The sequence below is a fragment of the Salvelinus alpinus genome, chromosome 2, assembly GCF_045679555.1.
Source record: "Salvelinus alpinus chromosome 2, SLU_Salpinus.1, whole genome shotgun sequence".
Classification (NCBI taxonomy): domain Eukaryota; kingdom Metazoa; phylum Chordata; class Actinopteri; order Salmoniformes; family Salmonidae; genus Salvelinus; species Salvelinus alpinus.
Window position 1 is genome coordinate 67,596,591 of NC_092087.1, and position 19,568 is coordinate 67,616,158.

The 19,568-nt window shown below is 42.6% G+C and overlaps 1 protein-coding gene across 1 annotated transcript; it reads right to left on the reverse strand.

Moving 5' to 3' along the window:
• Nucleotides 1–605: 605 nt before the first annotated feature.
• Nucleotides 606–19,360, reverse strand: LOC139567504 (COMM domain-containing protein 1-like). Its single transcript, XM_071388823.1, has 3 exons — nucleotides 19,117–19,360; nucleotides 18,286–18,573; nucleotides 606–2,106 (listed from the first exon to the last, which is right to left on the reverse strand). The coding sequence occupies exons 1-3, from the start codon at nucleotides 19,357–19,359 to the stop codon at nucleotides 1,999–2,001; spliced, it is 639 nt and encodes a 212-aa protein (XP_071244924.1). The 5' UTR covers nucleotide 19,360; the 3' UTR covers nucleotides 606–1,998.
• Between the last annotated feature and the right edge of the window lie 208 nt (nucleotides 19,361–19,568).

Here is a 19,568-nt window from a genome sequence, read left to right on the forward strand (position 1 = left end):
GTGCTGGGTTTCTCTTCGGGTTACGGAGTTGACGATGACTGGATTTCAAATCCGACTTTGGTTACTTAGTTGACGACGAGAGGGTGTGAATGTACACCAGAAGACTAGTGGGTTATAGGGACTACAGATCAGCTCAGCTCACGGCAGATGAGTAAACCACAAAATCTTCCCGACCTGTTGGTCTCATCACCGTCCCTTGTGACCACAATCATCATGTCAACACAACCGCATTAAAGTTGCTCCAAGATAAGGCCTGAAATCGTCCTATCACTTTACAAGGAGGGTGTGTCCTTATGTACGTGGGTGTATCTGTCCTCTCAGACCCAGTCAGCTCCCTGTCAATGGTGCTGTCACGCAAAGGGTGTGTATGAATCAACTTCCCCCACTTCATCAAAGCCTCGAGTGTCATTCTCTTCCCTGCCAGGAAGCCAGCCACCCCTCCTCACTTCAGAGGCAAAAGTGCCAGTCCGTGCAAGTCGACTTGGTTGTCAAACAGTAATGCTATAGCTACCGTACAGATTTTGAACAGGAAGAATCGAGGAGGAAAAGATACTGAGGAGACCTATGGTTCTTGGAATGCGGACGACACAGAAAGAAGTGTGGGGGTCCTTTAACTTTGGTTTATTCATTACAAAGACAACATGAAAAGCAGGCTTTGATACATTTTGTTACAGTTTAATGAAACATTTTAACACCTGATCCAAAGTGTGGGTTGATATCCCATTCTGCAAATGGGGGTAACAAGATGACATGGACCTTTCATTAGAGCTGGGCGATATGGACAAATCACGATAAATTGACTGAATTATCACGATAATGACAAACTGAACAATGAATTGATAACATGAATGTGCACCAGTTACTTATTTTGTATTACCCTTAAAAACTACTACTTTGAATGTTGTAGCTATCAATTATCCAGTTAGAAATAGCGTATATTAGCAGACTTACTGATTTTTTTAAACTACGCATTCCTCTAGTAAAGGCTACTTATCGTTATTATCAATATCAGTAAAATGTTGGAGATAAATATCGTTTCGGTCAGTATCAACCATTTTTAGTTTATCGTCCCAGATCTAACCTTTATTGTACAAATTCATCTTTATGACATCACTATGGATGAATAAATGTTCGTTTTCTCTTTTATGATCACTGACAGTTCAAAGGACCAGATACTCTCCATCATTTTGCTTTTCAACAATCAAAAGTCTTTCCAATCAATACAAAATAAGTGAGACAAGAAAATAAGGATATTTAAGACATTGGGCCAATTGAGACAGCATGTGGGCCTGTCCAGGAGGGTGCAACCATACAACATAATCAGATCATTATTTTGCATGTACAACAGATAGGCTTGTCTATCATGTAGAATAGCAAATCTTGTCAGTTCTATTTCTACTTGCAATATTGTGAATGTCTCACCTCACTGAACAGCCTACACCCCTGGTCTGTGCCCAGTACAGAAAGTTCAGGCCAGGTCAGGCAGCCGGAATGTTGAGGGGCTAGAAATAGTGTGGAAAGAAGCAGCTCCTTTGGGAACAACGATATCGTACAAGTTGTCTGCCCAACATTAAGCAAGGGGATGTTAGGTTTACTAGCCTTAAACTGAAAATATCAATGTGTCACTGTCTGGAATGGCAACAGGTATGTACAAAATGGACATTGGACTAATTGTAAATCAAGCATAACAGTACTGTATGTTCTGTACGTGAAAATAAGTCTTCCAGCCACAAAACAGCAAGTTTTCTCTAGCAGTGATAGAACAATATCCCCTTTGTTAGACTCAACAGATAGGACTTACTGTAAGAAATGAGCTAGCCAGTGTGTACAGTAAATAAGGTATAAAGATACATCTATAATGCATAGTTTTCCTGTCTGCTACATGGCAGGCTAATGTTTTCTGTCCAAGTTAAAGAATGAAAAGAAATTACAGGAAACCACTTATTGTTTTTACAGAACAGGGACGTTTCTCTCCTATTTCACACAGAAATTTAGACCCTAGCTGCGGTGTACGATGGCGTCGACGCTCTCCTGGATGTCTGCCATCTTCTTCAACACCTGGTTCACCTTCGCCTCGTCAAACTCCAGACACACAAAGTCTGAGTCCTGGAAGGAAAATGAGAACGGAGAAGAGGGAAAGGAAGGAGGGAAATAAGGCAAAGGGAAAATAGGGAGAGTATATTAAGACCAAGACAACAGGCAGTAGAGCCTACTTCATGGATGATGGGTTGAGGGATGTAGCTCAACTGACGTGACATCAGAAACATTGTGATAACAGGAACCTTTACCCACATCAAGTCCTATTTTAAGGTCCAAGCTCTCAGCCACATAAAGCGGGAGCAAAGGTCAGATTAGGAAACTCCTATAAAACATCCACTGTATGACATCATAGAGCTGTAAGAACGAGACTTTGTTATGCAGTGGTGCTAAAGATGGGACCTGAGATCTAAGCCAGTTTGACATCCGTCGAGCCTTTTAAAAGCATATTTCAACACTGTGCTACAGGAAGAGGTGTGTTTGAAAATGGGTTCAGAAAGTTAACAGAAAAGAGGAGCCTAGAACCAGGATGTGGTCCAGACACATTCAGTTAGGACCAAACACTTGTTCTTTCGCTTTCCAACAGACAACAAACTAAAAAGGACTAATGGAAATAAAAACTGTTAATTATTATTTATTTTTTTATAAAGGTTTATAAAGGATGCTTATTCAAGAAAGTAATTTTTTATGTGTTACCAAGAAACTAATACAGTGGACAACAATTTCAGAAGACTGTTGTAAGTGGTGCGTGCGGTAGATGACCTAGAGGTACAGCTAGTATTAATTACTGACACAAATAAAAAGGCAACAGTTGGCCTAAATATAGCGACACTTTGCCTGTAGCACAGTCATTTGAGTTTTCCCCATTTATAGCAGGGTCCCTAGAAACTCACTTTCATTCTCTCATGCCTCTGAGGCATTTCAAAAATAGCCTCCAATATCACTAGTGAGAATGTGACCTTTAACCAGCATGCCATCAAAAGAGAGATGACGACGGGAACAGGGGATGAAGGACAAATGAGGGAAAAGGAGGAGAAGACCTCAAAAAAAAAAAAAAAACAGCTGACTGTCCAAGGACATCCATACCCCTTGAAGAGCTACTTTTGAGTCCTAACATGTTTTGTGGCATCATGTTTAACTCATAATGGTCACAGATATGATTAGAATATGGAAGCTGATCCCAGAACAGTGAAGGAAAGCCAGGAGAGCAACTATAGCACCTGCCTTTAAAGGAAAAATCCACCCCAAAAACTACATTTTGGTATGTTTCACTAGCCCATGGTTGATATAGTCCCAAAATGGGTTGTATTTCAGCAATCAAGTTATAAAATTATAACATGCATCATAACGGCTGTATTTCAGTATTTTGAAAGTTAAACATCTTGAAAAGCTGATTGCTGGCATGCAAAACATTTTTGGCATACTTGAGTCGGAGTATATTTTCAAATGAGTCGCAGCCTACACAGACCATGTGCAGATCGTGTCATTGGCCGATCTACTCAATTTCTATGATATGTAGCGTCTTCATTACATGCCACTGAAAAATGAATGAATGTCCCTGGGTAGCCACAATAGGACACAAGACCTTCCATCTGTCCATGTCTTTGTTAGTCCGTTTGTTCCCGAGAGTGGACATCACTACACAAGGGCCCCATCACCTCTCAAAGAATGGTTGCCTGGTTACCGCTGCCTTATTTCTTTCCGCCGTCATTTGTTTGTTTGAAGCACAGGGTTTGAAGCGTGTCTGTTGCCCGGGACGATTCAGTGTTCATTTCGGTTGGCGAGAGAGAGGACCCTCTTGAAGCTGTCCGTCCACCTCGTATAACTCAGCTTAATGGAATGCCACACGCATTGTTCAACTGTCACTCAACTCTATAAAACAAACATTGTTGCTTAGTGAGTAGTACTTGATAGATCAAGTTAAGATAGATACAGTTACTCTGTGTAATCTCCTTGCATAGACAAAGGACACAAAGCCCTGAACACCTATAATCATTTACTTTTATTAGGCTGCAAAACAGTTACTGTATAAGTGCTCCTCATTAGCCTTAATACAGACTCCCGAGTGGTGCAGTGGTCTAAGGCACTGCATCTCAGTGCTAGAGGCATCACTACAGTCCCTGGTTTGAATCCAGGCTGAATCACCCCATGGGGTGGCGCACAATTGTCCCAGCATCGTCCGGGTTTGGCCTGGGTAGGCCGTCATTGTAAATAAGAATTTGTTCTTAACTGACTTGCCTAGTTAAATAAAAGGTTGAATAAAATAAATAAAAATATGGTCATTAATTGACTGTTTAGCCAACTTGTTTAGCCTACTAAATTGTCAACTAAGTACCATATGAGGCACACCTCAATCCTAATTTTCCTCTGCTGACACTGAGGGGCAGTGTTTTTACAGCTAATGCCGGTTTGCCTGAGGCTGATGCCGTGCAGGTGTTCGTACACATGCATATACACACACTCATTCAAATAAACACATTCAAGAACACACACACATACATGGAATAGTGCCAGGCATGCACACAAACATATACAGTTGGCATTACTGTTATGATTTTAGTTGTCCTTGATGTCCTTTGTTTTTTTTTGTTTTTTTGCATTGTTGTTTGCTGTTTTCTTCTGTCTTTTTCCTCTTTAGTTCATTTTCTTGGTTGTTGGTGCATTGGGGGTTCTTGGGGGTGGGGAATGAAATGAATTGGGGGGGGTCTCGAATGGTTCAGGGACAGCTGTTGGTGAACTGTGGGGGGGATCTTGGAGGGTTCGCGTTCATGTTTTTTTTGGCCTGGTGTGAGATCGGTCAACGTGCCCTTGAGCAGGGCATTGACCCTGGATGTGTGTGTCACTGAATGGGAGTCTGGTGGATGACTGGTGTGGTGTAGTTGTTGAGCGGCTTCACTGCAAGTATATTGTATGTTTCGGGATATTCAATAAAAAAAATAAAACCTTACTCTACTTTCAGGTGAAAAAAGGTAGTAATTTCACCATAGTGACAGCAACTTAAATGATTAATAACTCCTTTCATACAACAGCACTGTAGAGACCTCAACTAAGTGGTGTCTTGTCTTCAAGGGCGTGCTGCTCTGCTAGCCTCATTCTCAGTACCAGGGGAGTGGCAGACTAAGAGATCTGAGGGAAATGGGAGCCCCAGCAGCAGGGGCGCCGTATGGGGAGGATGGGGGGGGATAGTGGCGCCTGTGACTGAAAATTAGAACATAGGTTAATCTTTTTTTTTAACATATCATTAATATAATATTTTTTTTACAATGTACTAATAAAACGGTTTATTTTTCTTTTCGGCGAAAAGTAAACATCCAGAGAGCCTCCGTATTGCACAACCCCCCCCCCCCCCCCCCCCCCATATATTTACATCTAATGGTTCGGTCCTGCCCCCAAACCAGGCGCGAACGTTACTTGCTCGAGTGAGGAGTGCCGGTGGAGCATCAGGTCTCAGTTTCCTAAAGAAAAATCAGGCTTCCAAAAACGAAAGGAAAGAAAGGGCGACAGTATGTCACCCAACTTTTCACAAAGGAAGGTGGGTGTAGTCCGTGAGTGGTGGGAATTAACCTGCTAGCTTAGTCCATAGCCTACCTTTTGCTCCCCTAACATTAGTTACTTAATATCTAAACAGAAAATTCAGAGTGTTTACATTTCGCTCCTCTTTCAGTCGACATTTAATCAATGCAGGCAAACTTTTAGCAAGCTATTCATACTAAATCAGTTGTCCCAGCCCCTGCCTGGTGCCAGGCTCAACAGATGCAGCATCATGCTCAACAGGCCTGTCAAACCCATCCCCCCCAAACCAGCCCTACTCCCAACTGAAGAAGGAGGTGAGCAGCATTGTGTTGAATGACAATGTCAGTTGGCATAATTGCAGGTAATGCTAGGCATTGAGGACAGGAATGTGATTCTCCAGTCAGGAAAAATCTCACTTGACATAGAGGCAGCCAAAATCAGAGCCTTAAAAAGGAAGAGATCCAGGCTCTAACATATATATTTATATATTTTATTTAACTAGGCAAGTCAGTTAAGAACAAATTCTTATTTACAAGTCAGTTAAGAACACATTTTTATTTACAATGAGGGCAGAACGACAGATTTTTACCTTGTCAGCTCAGGGATTCGATCTAGCAACCTTTCGGTTACTGGCCCAACGCTCTAGGCTACCTGCCGTCCCTAAAGACGATGGGAGTTTCTCCTGTCTAAGGCAACAGTGATTGCTACGCAAATGGATGTTGCACCTCAATTTAGCAAGAAACACAGCCGCCAGAGGAAAAGGAAGAGATTCCATGATGAGACCTCTCAAGAAGAGACAGCTCAGGACAGTGCAGCAATGGTGTTTCAGAACACATCGTTTTTTTACTGCCATGGACGTCATCATAAGTGACTTAGACACTGGGTTCCACACCACTGCAAAAATTGTAGAATAATTTTCTGCTGTTCTGAAGGTTGGGCAGATTAGTGAGGATAAAGTCCCTTCTGTGTGCCAACCACTGATCATGAAGTATTCTAGAGATCTTACACCTGAGTTTCAAAATGAAGTAAGACACCTGAACGCTGTATATGCTGCCACTTTCCCCCCTAACTTGTCCCGTCTTGGTCTCTTGAATGCAATTTGTAAGATGCAGCTGCAAAGCATTTTTGGAGAAGTGTGCATTGCTTTATGTATATTTTGCACACTGCCTGTGACTGTTGCTGGTGGCAAGAGAGCTTTCAGTAAGCTAAAACTGATTTTTATTTGAACTATTTGAGGTCCACTATGTCCCAGGACAGGCTTTGCAGTCTTGCCATGCTGTCCATTGAAAGTCTGTTAGCTAGAAAGCTGGACTTCAAAGACTTGATCAGTGACTTTGCTAGCAAGAAGGCTCGGCGCTGGGCTCTTGGTGAGTAAGGCTGAGCAAGGGCCAGTGATAACTGTTAAATGGCATGGCTATGGATATTGGATCACTACACACATAATGCCCACAGGCTGAGAACAAGATATCTCAAAGTAATGGCTGGATTGCCATAAAATTTGTCGTGCACAATCAAGACCCCAAGTGGAAGAAACCTATTGATTTGGTGACCATGACCTTTCCTCTAGCACCACCATCAGGCCTTTTCATTTCCATTTTGTTTTCCATTTCCACTTTTACAGCTGCTTATTTTCTAGTTGGTATGTATACTCAAAAATCTGCTGCTGATTTTATTATTTTGTTTGTTATATCATTCTATAGATAATGTTAATTTAATTGAAGAGGTTAATGTATATTTAAGTTATATTTATTTTAAGTCATTCATTAATGTTAAAATAATTTTCCATTCAATAATCGTACCATTAAAATTACATTTAGACTGTAAAAGATGGCCTTCAGCACATTTCTTATAGAGGGTATCAGTCTTGCATCAAATAGTGAATTCCACTGTATGCAGAATGTTGCATGCATGTCTGCACAGTGTTATATTTTCACAGCTCACTGTCGGTAAATATTGGACTACAAGAGAGTTGCAAGGCTGCAAAGGTAGAATTATTTAAATCTTTGAGTGGGTTGATTGGGTTCTGGAGGTGTGTGGTTACAGCAGGGTTGGTGTGGCCTGTGGTGGTGGGGCCCAATGTGATATATTTTCATGGGGCCCAAAAGCCCTGCCCAGCAGTGCCATTGGCAATGAAGCAGGCCAGCCCCAACTGCCTCAGACACCGGAACGACTGCTGACACCAGTTGCACCGGCAACCGATCACCTGTACACGTTCTCAATGGGCTTGACCCCACAGTGACCCACATCCACACAGTGCCACATGCCCGTTCGGGCTGGACATGACAAAACACAGGTAACCAGGGGTGTATATTCATTAGTGCACAACGTAGCAAACGTTTTGCAACAAAAACAAGCATTTCTTATTGGAAAAATTCAGGTAGGTCCTGTTTGGTAACTAGTGAAGATATTACTCATACTGTATGTTGAATGATAAGTGTTTATCCTGTTTGGTTAAGTAAACTACCGTTCAAAAGTTTGGGGTCACTTAGAAATGTTCTTGTTTATGAAAGAAAAGCAACAAAAAAAAGTCCATTAAAATAACATTACATTTACATTTAAGTCATTTAGCAGACGCTCTTATCCAGAGCGACTTACAAATTGGAAAGTTCATACATATTCATCCTGGTCCCCCCGTGGGGAATGAACCCACAACCCTGGCGTTGCAAGCGCCATGCTCTACCAACTGAGCCACACGGGACCACATTGTAATTATTTTGCCTCTATTTATTTCCTTACCCCCTACTACATTTGCAACTCTCTTGTAGTCCAACATCAAATTGATCAGAAATACAGTGTAGACATTTATTGTTGTAAATGACTATTGTAGCTGGAAATGGCAGATTTTTTAAATGGAATATCTACATAGGCATACAGAGGCCCATTATCAGCAACCATCACTCCTGTGTTCCAATGGCACGTTGTGTTAGCTAATCCAAGTTTATAATTTTAAAAAGGCTAATTGATCATTAGAAAACCCTTTTGCAATTATGTTAGCACAGCTGAAAATGGTTGTGCTGATTAAAGAAACAAAACTGTCCTTTAGACTAGTTGAGTATCTGGAGCATCAGCATTTGTGGGTTCGATTACAGGCTCAAAATGGCTAGAAACAAGAACTTTCTTCTGAAACTTGTCAGTCTATTCTTGTTCTGAGAAATAAAGGCTAGTCCATGCGAGGCCCCGGTGCACAACTGAGCAAGAGGACAAGTACATTAGAGTGTCTAGTTTGAAAAACAGACACATGACAAGTCCTCACCTGGCAGCTTCATTAAATAGTACCCGCAAAACACCAGTCTCAACGTCAACCGTGAAGAGGCGACTCCGGGATGCTGGCCTTCTAGGTAGAGTTCCTCTGTCCAGTGTCTGTTATTTTGCCCATCTTAATCTTTTCTTTTTATTGGCCAGTCAGATATGGCTTTTTCTTTGCAACTCCGCCTAGAAGGCCAGCATCCCGGAGTCGCATCTTCACGTTTTTTTAATTTCACCTTTATTTAACCAGGTAGGCAGTTGAGAACAAGTTCTCATTTACAACTGCGACCTGGCCAAGATAAAGCAAAGCAGTGCGACAAAAACAGATTTACAAACAAACGTACAGTCAATAACACAATAGAAAAATATATGTACAGTGTGTGCAAATGTAGAATAGTAGGGGGTAAGGAAATAAATAGAGGCAAAATAATTACAATTTAGCATTAACACTGGAGTGATAGATGTGCAGATGATGTGCAAGTAGAGATACTGGGGTGCAAAAAAGCAAGAGGATACATAACAATATGGGGATGAGGTAGTTGGGTGTGCTATTTACAGATTGGCTGTGTACAGGTACAGTGATCGGTAAGCTGCTCTGACAGCTGATGCTTGAAGTTAGTGAGGGAGATATAAGACTCCAGCTCTAGTGATTTTTGCAATTCATTCCAGTCATTGGCAGCAGAGAACTGGAAGGAAAGGCAGCCAAAGTAAGTGTTGGCTTTGGGGATGACCAGTGAAATATACCTGCTGGAGCGCATGCTAAGGGTGGGTGTTGCTATGGTGACCAGTGAGCTGAGATAAGGCGGGGCTTTACATATCAAAGACTTATAGATGACCTGGAGCCAGTGGGTTTGGTGACGAATATGTAGTGAGGGCCAGCCAACGAGAGCATACAGATCGCAGTGGTGGGTAGTATATGGGGTTTTGGTGACAAAACGGATGGCACTGTGATAGACTACATCCAGTTTGCTGAGTAAAGTGTTGGGGGCTATTTTGTAAAATGACGTCGCCGAAGTCAAGGATCAGTAGGATAGTCAGTTTTACGAGCGTATGTTTGGCAGCATGAGTGAAGGATGCTTTGTTGCGAAATAGGAGGCCGATTCGATTTTGGATTGGAGATGCTTAATGTGAGTCTGGAAGGAGAGTTTACAGTCTAACCAGACACCTAGGTATTTGTAGTTGTCCACATATTCTAAGTCAGAACTGTCCAGAGTAGTGATGCTAGTCGTGCGGGCGGGTGCGGGAAACAAATCGGTTGAAGAGCACGCATTTAGTTTTACTAGCATTTAAAAGCAGTTGGAGGCCACAGAAGGAGTGTTGTAAGGCATTGAAGCGTGTTTGGAGGTTTGTTAACACAGTGTCCAAAGAAGGGCCAGATGTATACAGAATGGTGTCGTCTGCGTAGAGGTGGATCAGAGAATCACCAGCAGCAAGAGCAACATCATTGATATATACAGAGAAAAGAGTCGGCCCGAGAATTGAACCCTGTGGCACCCCCATAGAGACTGCCAGAGGTCTGGACAACAGGGCCTTCGATTTGAGACACTGAACTCTGAGAAGTAGTTGGTCAACCAGGCGAGGCAGTCATTTGAGAAACCAAGGCTATTGAGTCTGCCGATAAGAATGCGTGATTGACAGAGTCGAAAGCCTTGGCCAGGTCGATGAAGACGGCTGCACAGTACGGTCTTTTATCAATGGCAGTTATGATATCGTTTAGGACCTTGATCGTGGCTGAGGTGTGCCCATGACCAGCTCGGAAACCAGATTGCATAGTGGAGAAGGTACGGTGGGATTCGAAATGGTCGGTGATCTGTTTGTTAACTTGGCTTTTGAATATTTAAGAAAGGCAGGGCAGGATGGATAAAGGTCTATAACAGTTTGGGTCTAGAGTGTCTCCCCCTTTGAAGAGGGGGATGACCACGACAGCTTTCCAATCTTTGGGGATCTCAGACGATACGAAAGAGAGGTTGAACAGGCTAGTAATAGGGGTTCCAACAATTTCGGTGGATAATTTTAGAAAGAGAGGGTCCAGATTGTCTAGCCCAGCTGATTTGTAGGGATCCAGATTTTGCACCTCTTTCAGAATATCAGCTGTCTGGATTTGGATGAAGGAGAAGCAGGGGGGGCTTGGGCAAGTTGCTGCAGGGGGTTGTGAGCTGTTGGCCGGGGTAGGTTCTTATTGAAATGATCGATTATCATAGATTATCGGTGGTGACAGTGTTTCCTAGCCTCAGTGCAGTGGGCAGCTGGGAGGAGGTGCTCTTATTCTCCATGGACTTTACAGTGTCCCAAAACTTTTTGGAATTAGTGGTACAGGATGCAAATTTCTGTTTGAAAAAGCTAGCCTTAGCTTTCCTAACTGACTGAGTATATTGGTTCCTGACAAGTTGCATATTGCGGGGGCTATTCGATGCTAATGCAGAACGCCACAGGATGTTTTTGTGCTGGTCAAGGGCAGTCAAGTCTGGGGTGAACCAAGGGCTGTATCTGTTCTTAGTTCTACTTAGTTCTGAGGTCAATATCCTTCCAGGATACCCAGGCCAGGTCGATTAGAAAGTACTGCTCACTGAAGTGTTTTAGGGAGCGTGTGACAGTTATGAGGGGTGGTCATTTGACCGCGGAAATGGTTGAAGACAGCAGAGGTGCATTTAGAGGGCAAGTTGGTCAGGATGATGTCTAAGAGGGTGCCCATGGTTACAGATTTAGGGTTGTACCTGGTAGGTTCCTTAATAATTTGTGTGAGATTGAGGGCATCTAGCTTAGATCCCAGTTTAGGTCATGTAACAGTACGAACTGAAGATATGTGAATTGATTTCTGGGCGCGGAAGAATAGTTTCAACGCATAATGTACAGACAAGGGTATGATAGGATGTGAGTACAGTGGAGGTAAACCTAGGCATTGAGTGACGATGAGAGGTTTTGTCTCTAGAGGCACCAGTTAAGCCAGGTGAAGTCACTGCATGTGTGGGGGGGTTGAACAAAAGGGCTATCTAAGGCATATTGGGCAGGGCTAGGGGCTCTACAGTGAAATAAGACAATCACTAACCAAAACAGCAATAGACAAGGCATATTGACATTAGGGAGTGGTATGTGTAGCCAAGTGATCATAGGGTCCAATGAGTAGCACTAGATGAGTCAGGGAGCCAATTCCGTAGTCGCTGCTACGCTAGGCGAGCTGGAGACACGGGGCTAGCAGATGGGCTTCCTGCAAAGTCGCAACGGAAAAGCCTTTTGAAACCACCTCGGACGGTTACGTCGGCAGACCAGCCGTGATGGATCGGCGGGGCTCCGTGACGGCAGTTAAGGGTCCAAGCTAATTGGCAAAAGCGGTATTGTAGCCCAAGAATTGGCTGGTGGACCTCTTTGGCTAGCCAGGAGATGGGCCTAGCTCGAGGCTAGCTCCAGGCTAACTCGTGCTTGCTTCGGGACAGAGACGTTAGCCAGGAGTAGCCAGTCATTTACAACATGAACAATGTCTACACTGTATTTCTGATCAATTGGATGTTATTTCAATGGACAAAAATGTGCTCATCTTGCAAAAACAAGGACATTTCTAAGTAACTCCAAACTTTTGAACGATAGTGTATGTGCTGTTATGCTAGCCATGTGCGGAGGGAAAATGCATTGAGAATGAACTACGTTGCAGACCATCGATGCACTCAGTGTTTTTAATTTCTCTTTGAGGGAGCATTAACAGTATGCATGTGTTTATGTTTTGCCTACACACTGTTAACAGCACAAACTGAATGATATGCTTTATAGGCCTACACAGCATACCTGGCACAATTAACCGAGACAATGGTTTGCTAAACACTGACAGGCAACCGTAAAATCTGTAATACAAAAGGACTCATAGAAGACACTGAATACAAACTGTAATTTTAGACACACTACAGGTCAACCGGCAGACAACTGTAGTCCTATCCAATCTATCTTCCATCCCCATTGTGTGCATAACCAATAACCACCAACCACTCCTTAGGTCTGAATACAGTAGTTTCACAAGTTGGGCTGCGTCTCAAGGTCATGGCAATCTATTCTCTATATAGTGCACTATTTTTGAGGGCCATAGGCTCTGATCAAAAGTAGTGCACTATTTAGGGAATATAGGGCCATTTGGGATGCACACAGAGTTAGAATGCTGACTCACTGTTGCTACACCCATTCCTCTCTTCAGTATTGGAGACACCTATGAGTCTACCGGATCCGTCATCATATATTAGAGAACTTATTTAATACACTCAAAGGGCCACGCTCAGGATCGTGCGGCACGCTAATGCATTTGTTTACTGGAAGAAATATAAAGATATGAGATAATAAGAGTGCTAGCCAAAACAGAGTGAGATATGATACCCCAACCTGGTCTCAGAGCATTTCTTATTATTCTGTATGTAAATCTGAGACACTCCATTTGGTATGATATGTTACGTATTCATTTGTGCGTGTCCATTACCCATTTCGTATGATATGTTACAAATTACAATTCGTATTGTTACAAATTTGCAAAACATATGACATGTTACGAATTCTAGAAAGGTGGCTAACATTAGCTAGCTGGCTCACGTTAGCTAGGCTAGGGTTAAGTTTAGGAGTTGGGTTAAAGGGTAGGGTAAGGGTTAATGTTAGGTTTAGGGGAAGGGTTAGCTAACATGCTAAGTAGTTGCAAAGTATCAAGTAGTTGAAAAGTTGCTAATTAGCTAAAATTGTCCACGATGAGATTCGAACTTACAACCTTTGACTTGCTAGACGTTCACATTCTACGCCCATCCTACTTTCGTTTTTGCCTTCAGGAACCTTCGGTCTTATGTATCCATACTAATTTGAGTGGGACGGATTTACATTTACTATGTTACGTCTAGTCTATGAGACCAGGCTGGATACCCTGGGAATACAAGTGTGCTCCCGTTACTGTTATTGAGACAACAACATGGAAGAATGATGGGAAAGAAAACAAGCGGCAATGTTTTTATTTAAGATTTCACTGTGCAGTCCTCTGAGAAATCACCTGTGTGGAGAGAATAATTGGTCATGCCTTCTATGTTCGCCAATGATTGACATGTAGGTAAACACATTGACATGTAGGAACAGTTATAAGCCAGCATCCTGAGAAAATAGGACAGGGAGACGATGTGTAATAAGCAATCATCCTCCTCTACTTTCCATGTCTTGACTCTCCACCCTCCAATTAAAAGACACCTAATGTTACATGCCAGCTCTCATCTATAGTCAGGAATTGGTATGCCTCATACCTATCATATTTCTTCACTTGGCACACACCTTCCCTTTTGACAAAAACAATTTGGGTCATAGGGATTCAGTCAACATTCTTTCTGCCTGACGGCTGATATTGTTAGTGCATTATGTCTTTGACTTCACAAGGTAATGGAGGTTGGGTTCAGTCGCTGCTGGTAAAAGCTTGTCTTGTAAATCAAACATCAACTGGGAGCTCCTCTCTCGATTCCACGGATCACTGGTGCAAAACACAGTCTGTCAAATGTAATGCACTTACAGTAGGAGAACTAAGGCTTAGGCTGTCATCCGGATGAAAAGTCAAGACCAACACCTGGATGAGCTTAGTTAATGGTGTTCAGTAGGACAAAACGTTTTACAACGGGAGAAACAAATGTGTGTTCTTATTGGACAAGATCCTGTAGCACCTCCATTTTGAAATGTTTCATAACGTTTCGTGCCTACAGAACAGGAACATGTGCTATAAGAAATGTAAAGATGTGGAAACTACACCCTCATAAAGCACAAAGAGACGGTTTAGTACTGGAGCTCTGAGAATTCAATAGAATGTACAGCATGTACTGTGGTCATCCTCAAAGGGGAGAGCACAGCCATCAGTGGTGCTATTTACTTAGCTTCCCTCAGCTAAGTAAATAGATCCATTGAACAACTACTTTAGGGGATTTCCCCCAAAATCAACAGAATTAGCTTACTATTTCACAGCACCTGATAAACTGTCAGTTGCAGAGAATAGTATGTGTAGGTAGGATATAGGCTTTTTTTTTTACCACAATTACTGGGCAAATGATAAAGGGAAAGGGGGATACCTAGTCAGTTGTACAACAATGCGTCTTCCGCATTTAACCCAACCCCTCTGAATCAGAGATGTCCGGAGGGCTGCCTATCGACATCCATGTCTTCGGCACCCGGGGAACAGTGGGTTGACTGCTTTGCTCAAGGGCAGGATGACAGATTTTTACCCTGTCAGCTCAGGGATTCGACCCAGCAATCTTTTGGTTACTGACCCAATTACAAACTGTTACAGAACCAAATTGGCCTCCTTATCAGAAAACCTATACTGCATAATTCAGACTCGTGCTACTGTTAGTTTTATAGGTGAGGGGCGACTAACCTGTAGAAAAATTGCATGTGACCTTGTTAATCTTACTCTACACAGACTACCAATGGTCTGTCGGCCTCTAGTTTGCATGCTGTAAATGTTACAACTGTGCTACTAGGTTACAAAGTGAAATTATTGATTTATCACGTTATTGTAAGAAGTACACGCACTGGAATTCTTGGTTAAAGTTCTCGCGAATGAAAAAGAGTCTCCCTCTGCCAAATCAAAATCTCAACAGACCACTTCTGTTCACCCTAGTAAGAATTGTTTTCATCGGCTTTGAATCTGCTTTAGTATCCATGAAAAGGCTCAATGGTTGTGGTTACAGCAAGGAAGTGATTGGGTCAGATTGGAACATGTTTTTGATCCCAGATAAAAGCTGAAGCTCCATTGGGAACGGAGCAGACTCCACCCAGCCCATTATTAGGCTATTCCAAGTTTATTTAAATAAGTGGGAGCGGATGCTATGCTCCATTTTAGCTCAAGTCTACAGGGAGCTACCGTTTCAGAGTAAATAGGCCTGTGTGTTGAATGAAAGTGGGCCACTCCGGTCTATTAGAAGATGAGACATGCAAAAGAAACAGGAAGCCATTTGAAATGTTGTCTTGATTGTATTCTGTATGGTTCATATACATTTTCCTGTTAAATTAGGTCATTTCTGTGCAATATTTCTGGGGGATCCCTTTTGGCTCTAGAGCACCCTCAGAAGCAAAAGTTCTGTATAGCCATTTCAAGCAGTTGACTCTGGAGCAGGGGTGGGCAATTCCAGTCCCTGAGGGCCTGATTAGTGACACAGTTTTGCCCCAGCTAACACACCTGACTCCAATAATCACCTAATCAGGATATTCAGTTTAAAATGCAATTTGATTAATCAGCTGTGTTTGCTAGGGATGGAGAAAAAGTGACAGCAATCAGGCACTCGAGGACTGGAGTTGCCCACCCCGCTCTAGAGAATCAAGGCTATAGAAGCATTAGTGGGACAAACTAGCCCACCAATCAACCAACCATAGAATGGATGTAGCTCAGTCATGTAGATAAGATGTCGTCCTATAGCTGGAATAGACTGTTTGGTGCTTTGGCAGTTGGTGATTAAGATGAGGAAAGGGGCGGGGCAAGCTGATCCCAGACCTGTAACCTCCGTGGTGGTTGCTTTAGCTGGGGTCTGTCAGTTGACTTGGAGTGTGTCCCAAATGGCACCCTATTCCCTTTGGTCAAAAGTAATGCCCTATAGGGAAAAGGATGCCATTTGGGCCGCCCACCTCAAAATACTTTCCCCCTCTCAGACACTCTACGGAATATCTACGTGGACATCTGGGCCGCGGCGTCCATAGCGACTTTACAAACCAAACAAGGGAAAATATTTTTCCATCTGATCTATGACCAAACCAAAGCCAATCAACATTTAGCATCATTCTATATATAGCTTATAGATACATAGGTTATAGATGGGATAAAGAAATAGGCCTAAGTCATTTAAACCCTTCAAGTCATAGAGATTAAATTAAATGAAAGCCCACAGCATCCTAACCTGAAGCATTTAGAATGATCTTGATATGGGAGTATGAGCCTATTGGCCAGTTACATTTACTGGCTAGAAAAGGACGTTTATTGGTAGGGATGATGCAGATTATCATACTTGTTTATAATGCACTGTGTTGTAATCAATCATGGATATAATAATAATAATCAACTAAATATAGCTAGTGTGGTGGTTGGAAAACAAATCTGTAGTAGGAGCAGAAAAAGCTCTAAAAACCTATTGTACTTTTCTTTTACGAATTGATACAATAATCATATTCCCTGGGACTGATGTGCCTACACTGCAATGTAGTCTCACTTACTATAGTACTAGGCCCCCTCGTTTTCACATTCTAACGGTGTTTACCTTACATTGGGGCAATTCCACTGTAACAGAGTGATGCTGAGACTCATTTTTCACACACAAACTGTCATTCTTTATGGTTTGTTTAACTTTGCAATCATTGGTTTTTGTTTGACATACATTTTAAAGTGAAAAATCAGATTCTCAGCATCACTGTTACCAGGGAATTGCCCATTGTCTTCTGGCAGGGGACCTCACTCCTACACAACGCTCGTCTGTCAACCGAACAGCAAGCAATATTGTTGCATTGTCCATCTGGCGTAAGACAATGCTTTTGGCACCTATAAGTGTGAAACTTTTTGTTTCCTGGAACTCTCCCTGCTACTAATACCAAGACGAGAAGATACTAGTGTCATCAGCTAATTCCAGACTAAAAGGATTGAAGCTAGAGCTCTCCACAACAATACTGGCCAATAACATGATAGAGGCAGGGGAAAAACTTTTTAAAAAGGCACACACAGGGCCAGGCTTTTGGGATGACCAAAATGAACACCACTTTTGCAACAAAAAAAATATAGCGTGCCATTAAAAAGTCATACCAGCATTCTTAGATGTATTGGGAGATATGGGGTTACAGTGATACTATCGAAATTCCAGTATAGTCCCAACCCTCAACTATAGATGCATCCCAAATGGCACTCCATTTCCTATATAGTGCACTACTTTCGACCAGGGCTCATAGGGCCAAAAGTAGTGTGCTAAATAGGGAATAGGGTGTCATTTGGGACACACCAATATGTTAGGTTGAGGACTAACAGGTGAGAGGCAGACTAGTACTGTATATGTAGCGCTGGTATATCAGACACAACAATTTGGAACTATGACCATGTAATAAATATACTGCTAAAGCAGGAAAGAGGAAGGTGAGTACAAAGTCACTGATGTGTTCTGAATGACATGTGCTCTTCAGCTTCCTCAGTTTGCATATTCCTACATTATATTGACATTACATTTCTTAGAGGTTCAACTATGCATGACCCGGTGGCCCGGGCGGGTGGCAATTTCACTTTAAGACTAATTAGATGGTTTAAAATCAAAATGTGCAAACTCCGCCCACCTGGGGCACATTATGGAACAAGTCCAGATGAGAAAGCCTGTTGATTTCCATAATGTACTATGTCTGAAAGCACAACATAACATTGGTCTAATTGTAGGCAGCCATGTAATGTGTTTGGACAGTCAGTGTGACTGGTATTTTAAAGAGTGGGTTTCTTGCGCCCCGCTCCCTCCCTCTTCCCACTCCCCTTTCCCCTCTCACCTCTCCAGTCCTGCCCAGTTCCAGCTCCACCAGGGCCACGGGAATGTTAGCGGCCCCCCCTCTGCTGTCTGAGGTCTGGAGGTCCACCCTCCAGGTGAGGCCCTTCAGGCCAGGCTCCCAGCGGCTCTGGCCCAGCAGGCTCTCCCTCACCCGGGCCCGGTGGCTCTTCCAGAACCGGGAGAGGGCGGCCGCCTGCTCGGCGCTCACACCCCCCGTGCCCTGCTTCCTGGTCTGGGCAGTCAGGAAGGCTTCCAGCTGGGCCTGATCCATGTTAGCAGTGGCGATAGACTGAGAGGGGGAGAAGAAAATAAGCAAAGATTTGTTAGTCTAACAAAGAGGTTGACGTTTTTGTAGTTGTATTATCTTGGCCTGGACAAGATAGAAATGTAGACAACGTCATCTCCACATCAAGGACATTGAAGGGAAACTTGACATGTGTTTACACAGGTGTTCTAGTGCTGCCATCTAGTGACAGGTAAATCTCAGCCTGTAGGGCAGACAAACTGATCTATCATTGAAAACCACTGTTGTCAACATGAATGAATCCACACACCCTATCCTAGCAACTTATTTACAAGGCCATTTGTACAGTATAGTACAAAATGAATTAACTGATTGAGCTGAAAGCTTTGTTTTGGTAAGATTGTACAGACAGCTAAAGAAAGACAATAGAGAAACTGGTTTCAAGCATATGGGCTGCCGGACGAGGTTGAGCATTTGAAACATGTATCTATTTGCTACCTATAGCCTATCCCGATAATAATGTCGCTTGTCAATCAACACGCGAGGAATCAGGTGAGAATGGTCTCAAAATGCAGAAGTTGACAGTACCTTTAAAAGACCTTTCATCTTTTCATGCATCGCGCGAAACTCCTCCTCCGTTAAGTCTGGATAAAGTTCATTTTTCAAAAGTTCCTCTGTTATTTCAGCATTATTATAATACACTATTTGTGCTATTCCATTCAGTAAACCGTTCAAAGATTTCGACGTTTCAACATCCGCCATGTTGCAGCCCCACATGTCACGTGACTCCTGTTGTGTGTATGCACGCTCATTAGTTGTTTTTCTTACCATACTCACGCACATCAATCGCTGATTAGCCTACATATCCAAGAAAACGCATACACACACACCAATCATCGTTGAAAGCTACTTGAGGTTGATAAAATGTAGTCCTATATAATGAAAATTCAAAATATAGTATGGCCTTTGTAAACCTTTGACAAACTAAGTAGAACATGAAAAGTATGTTAATTTTTGTACAGTTTCTAAATCAGTCTTTA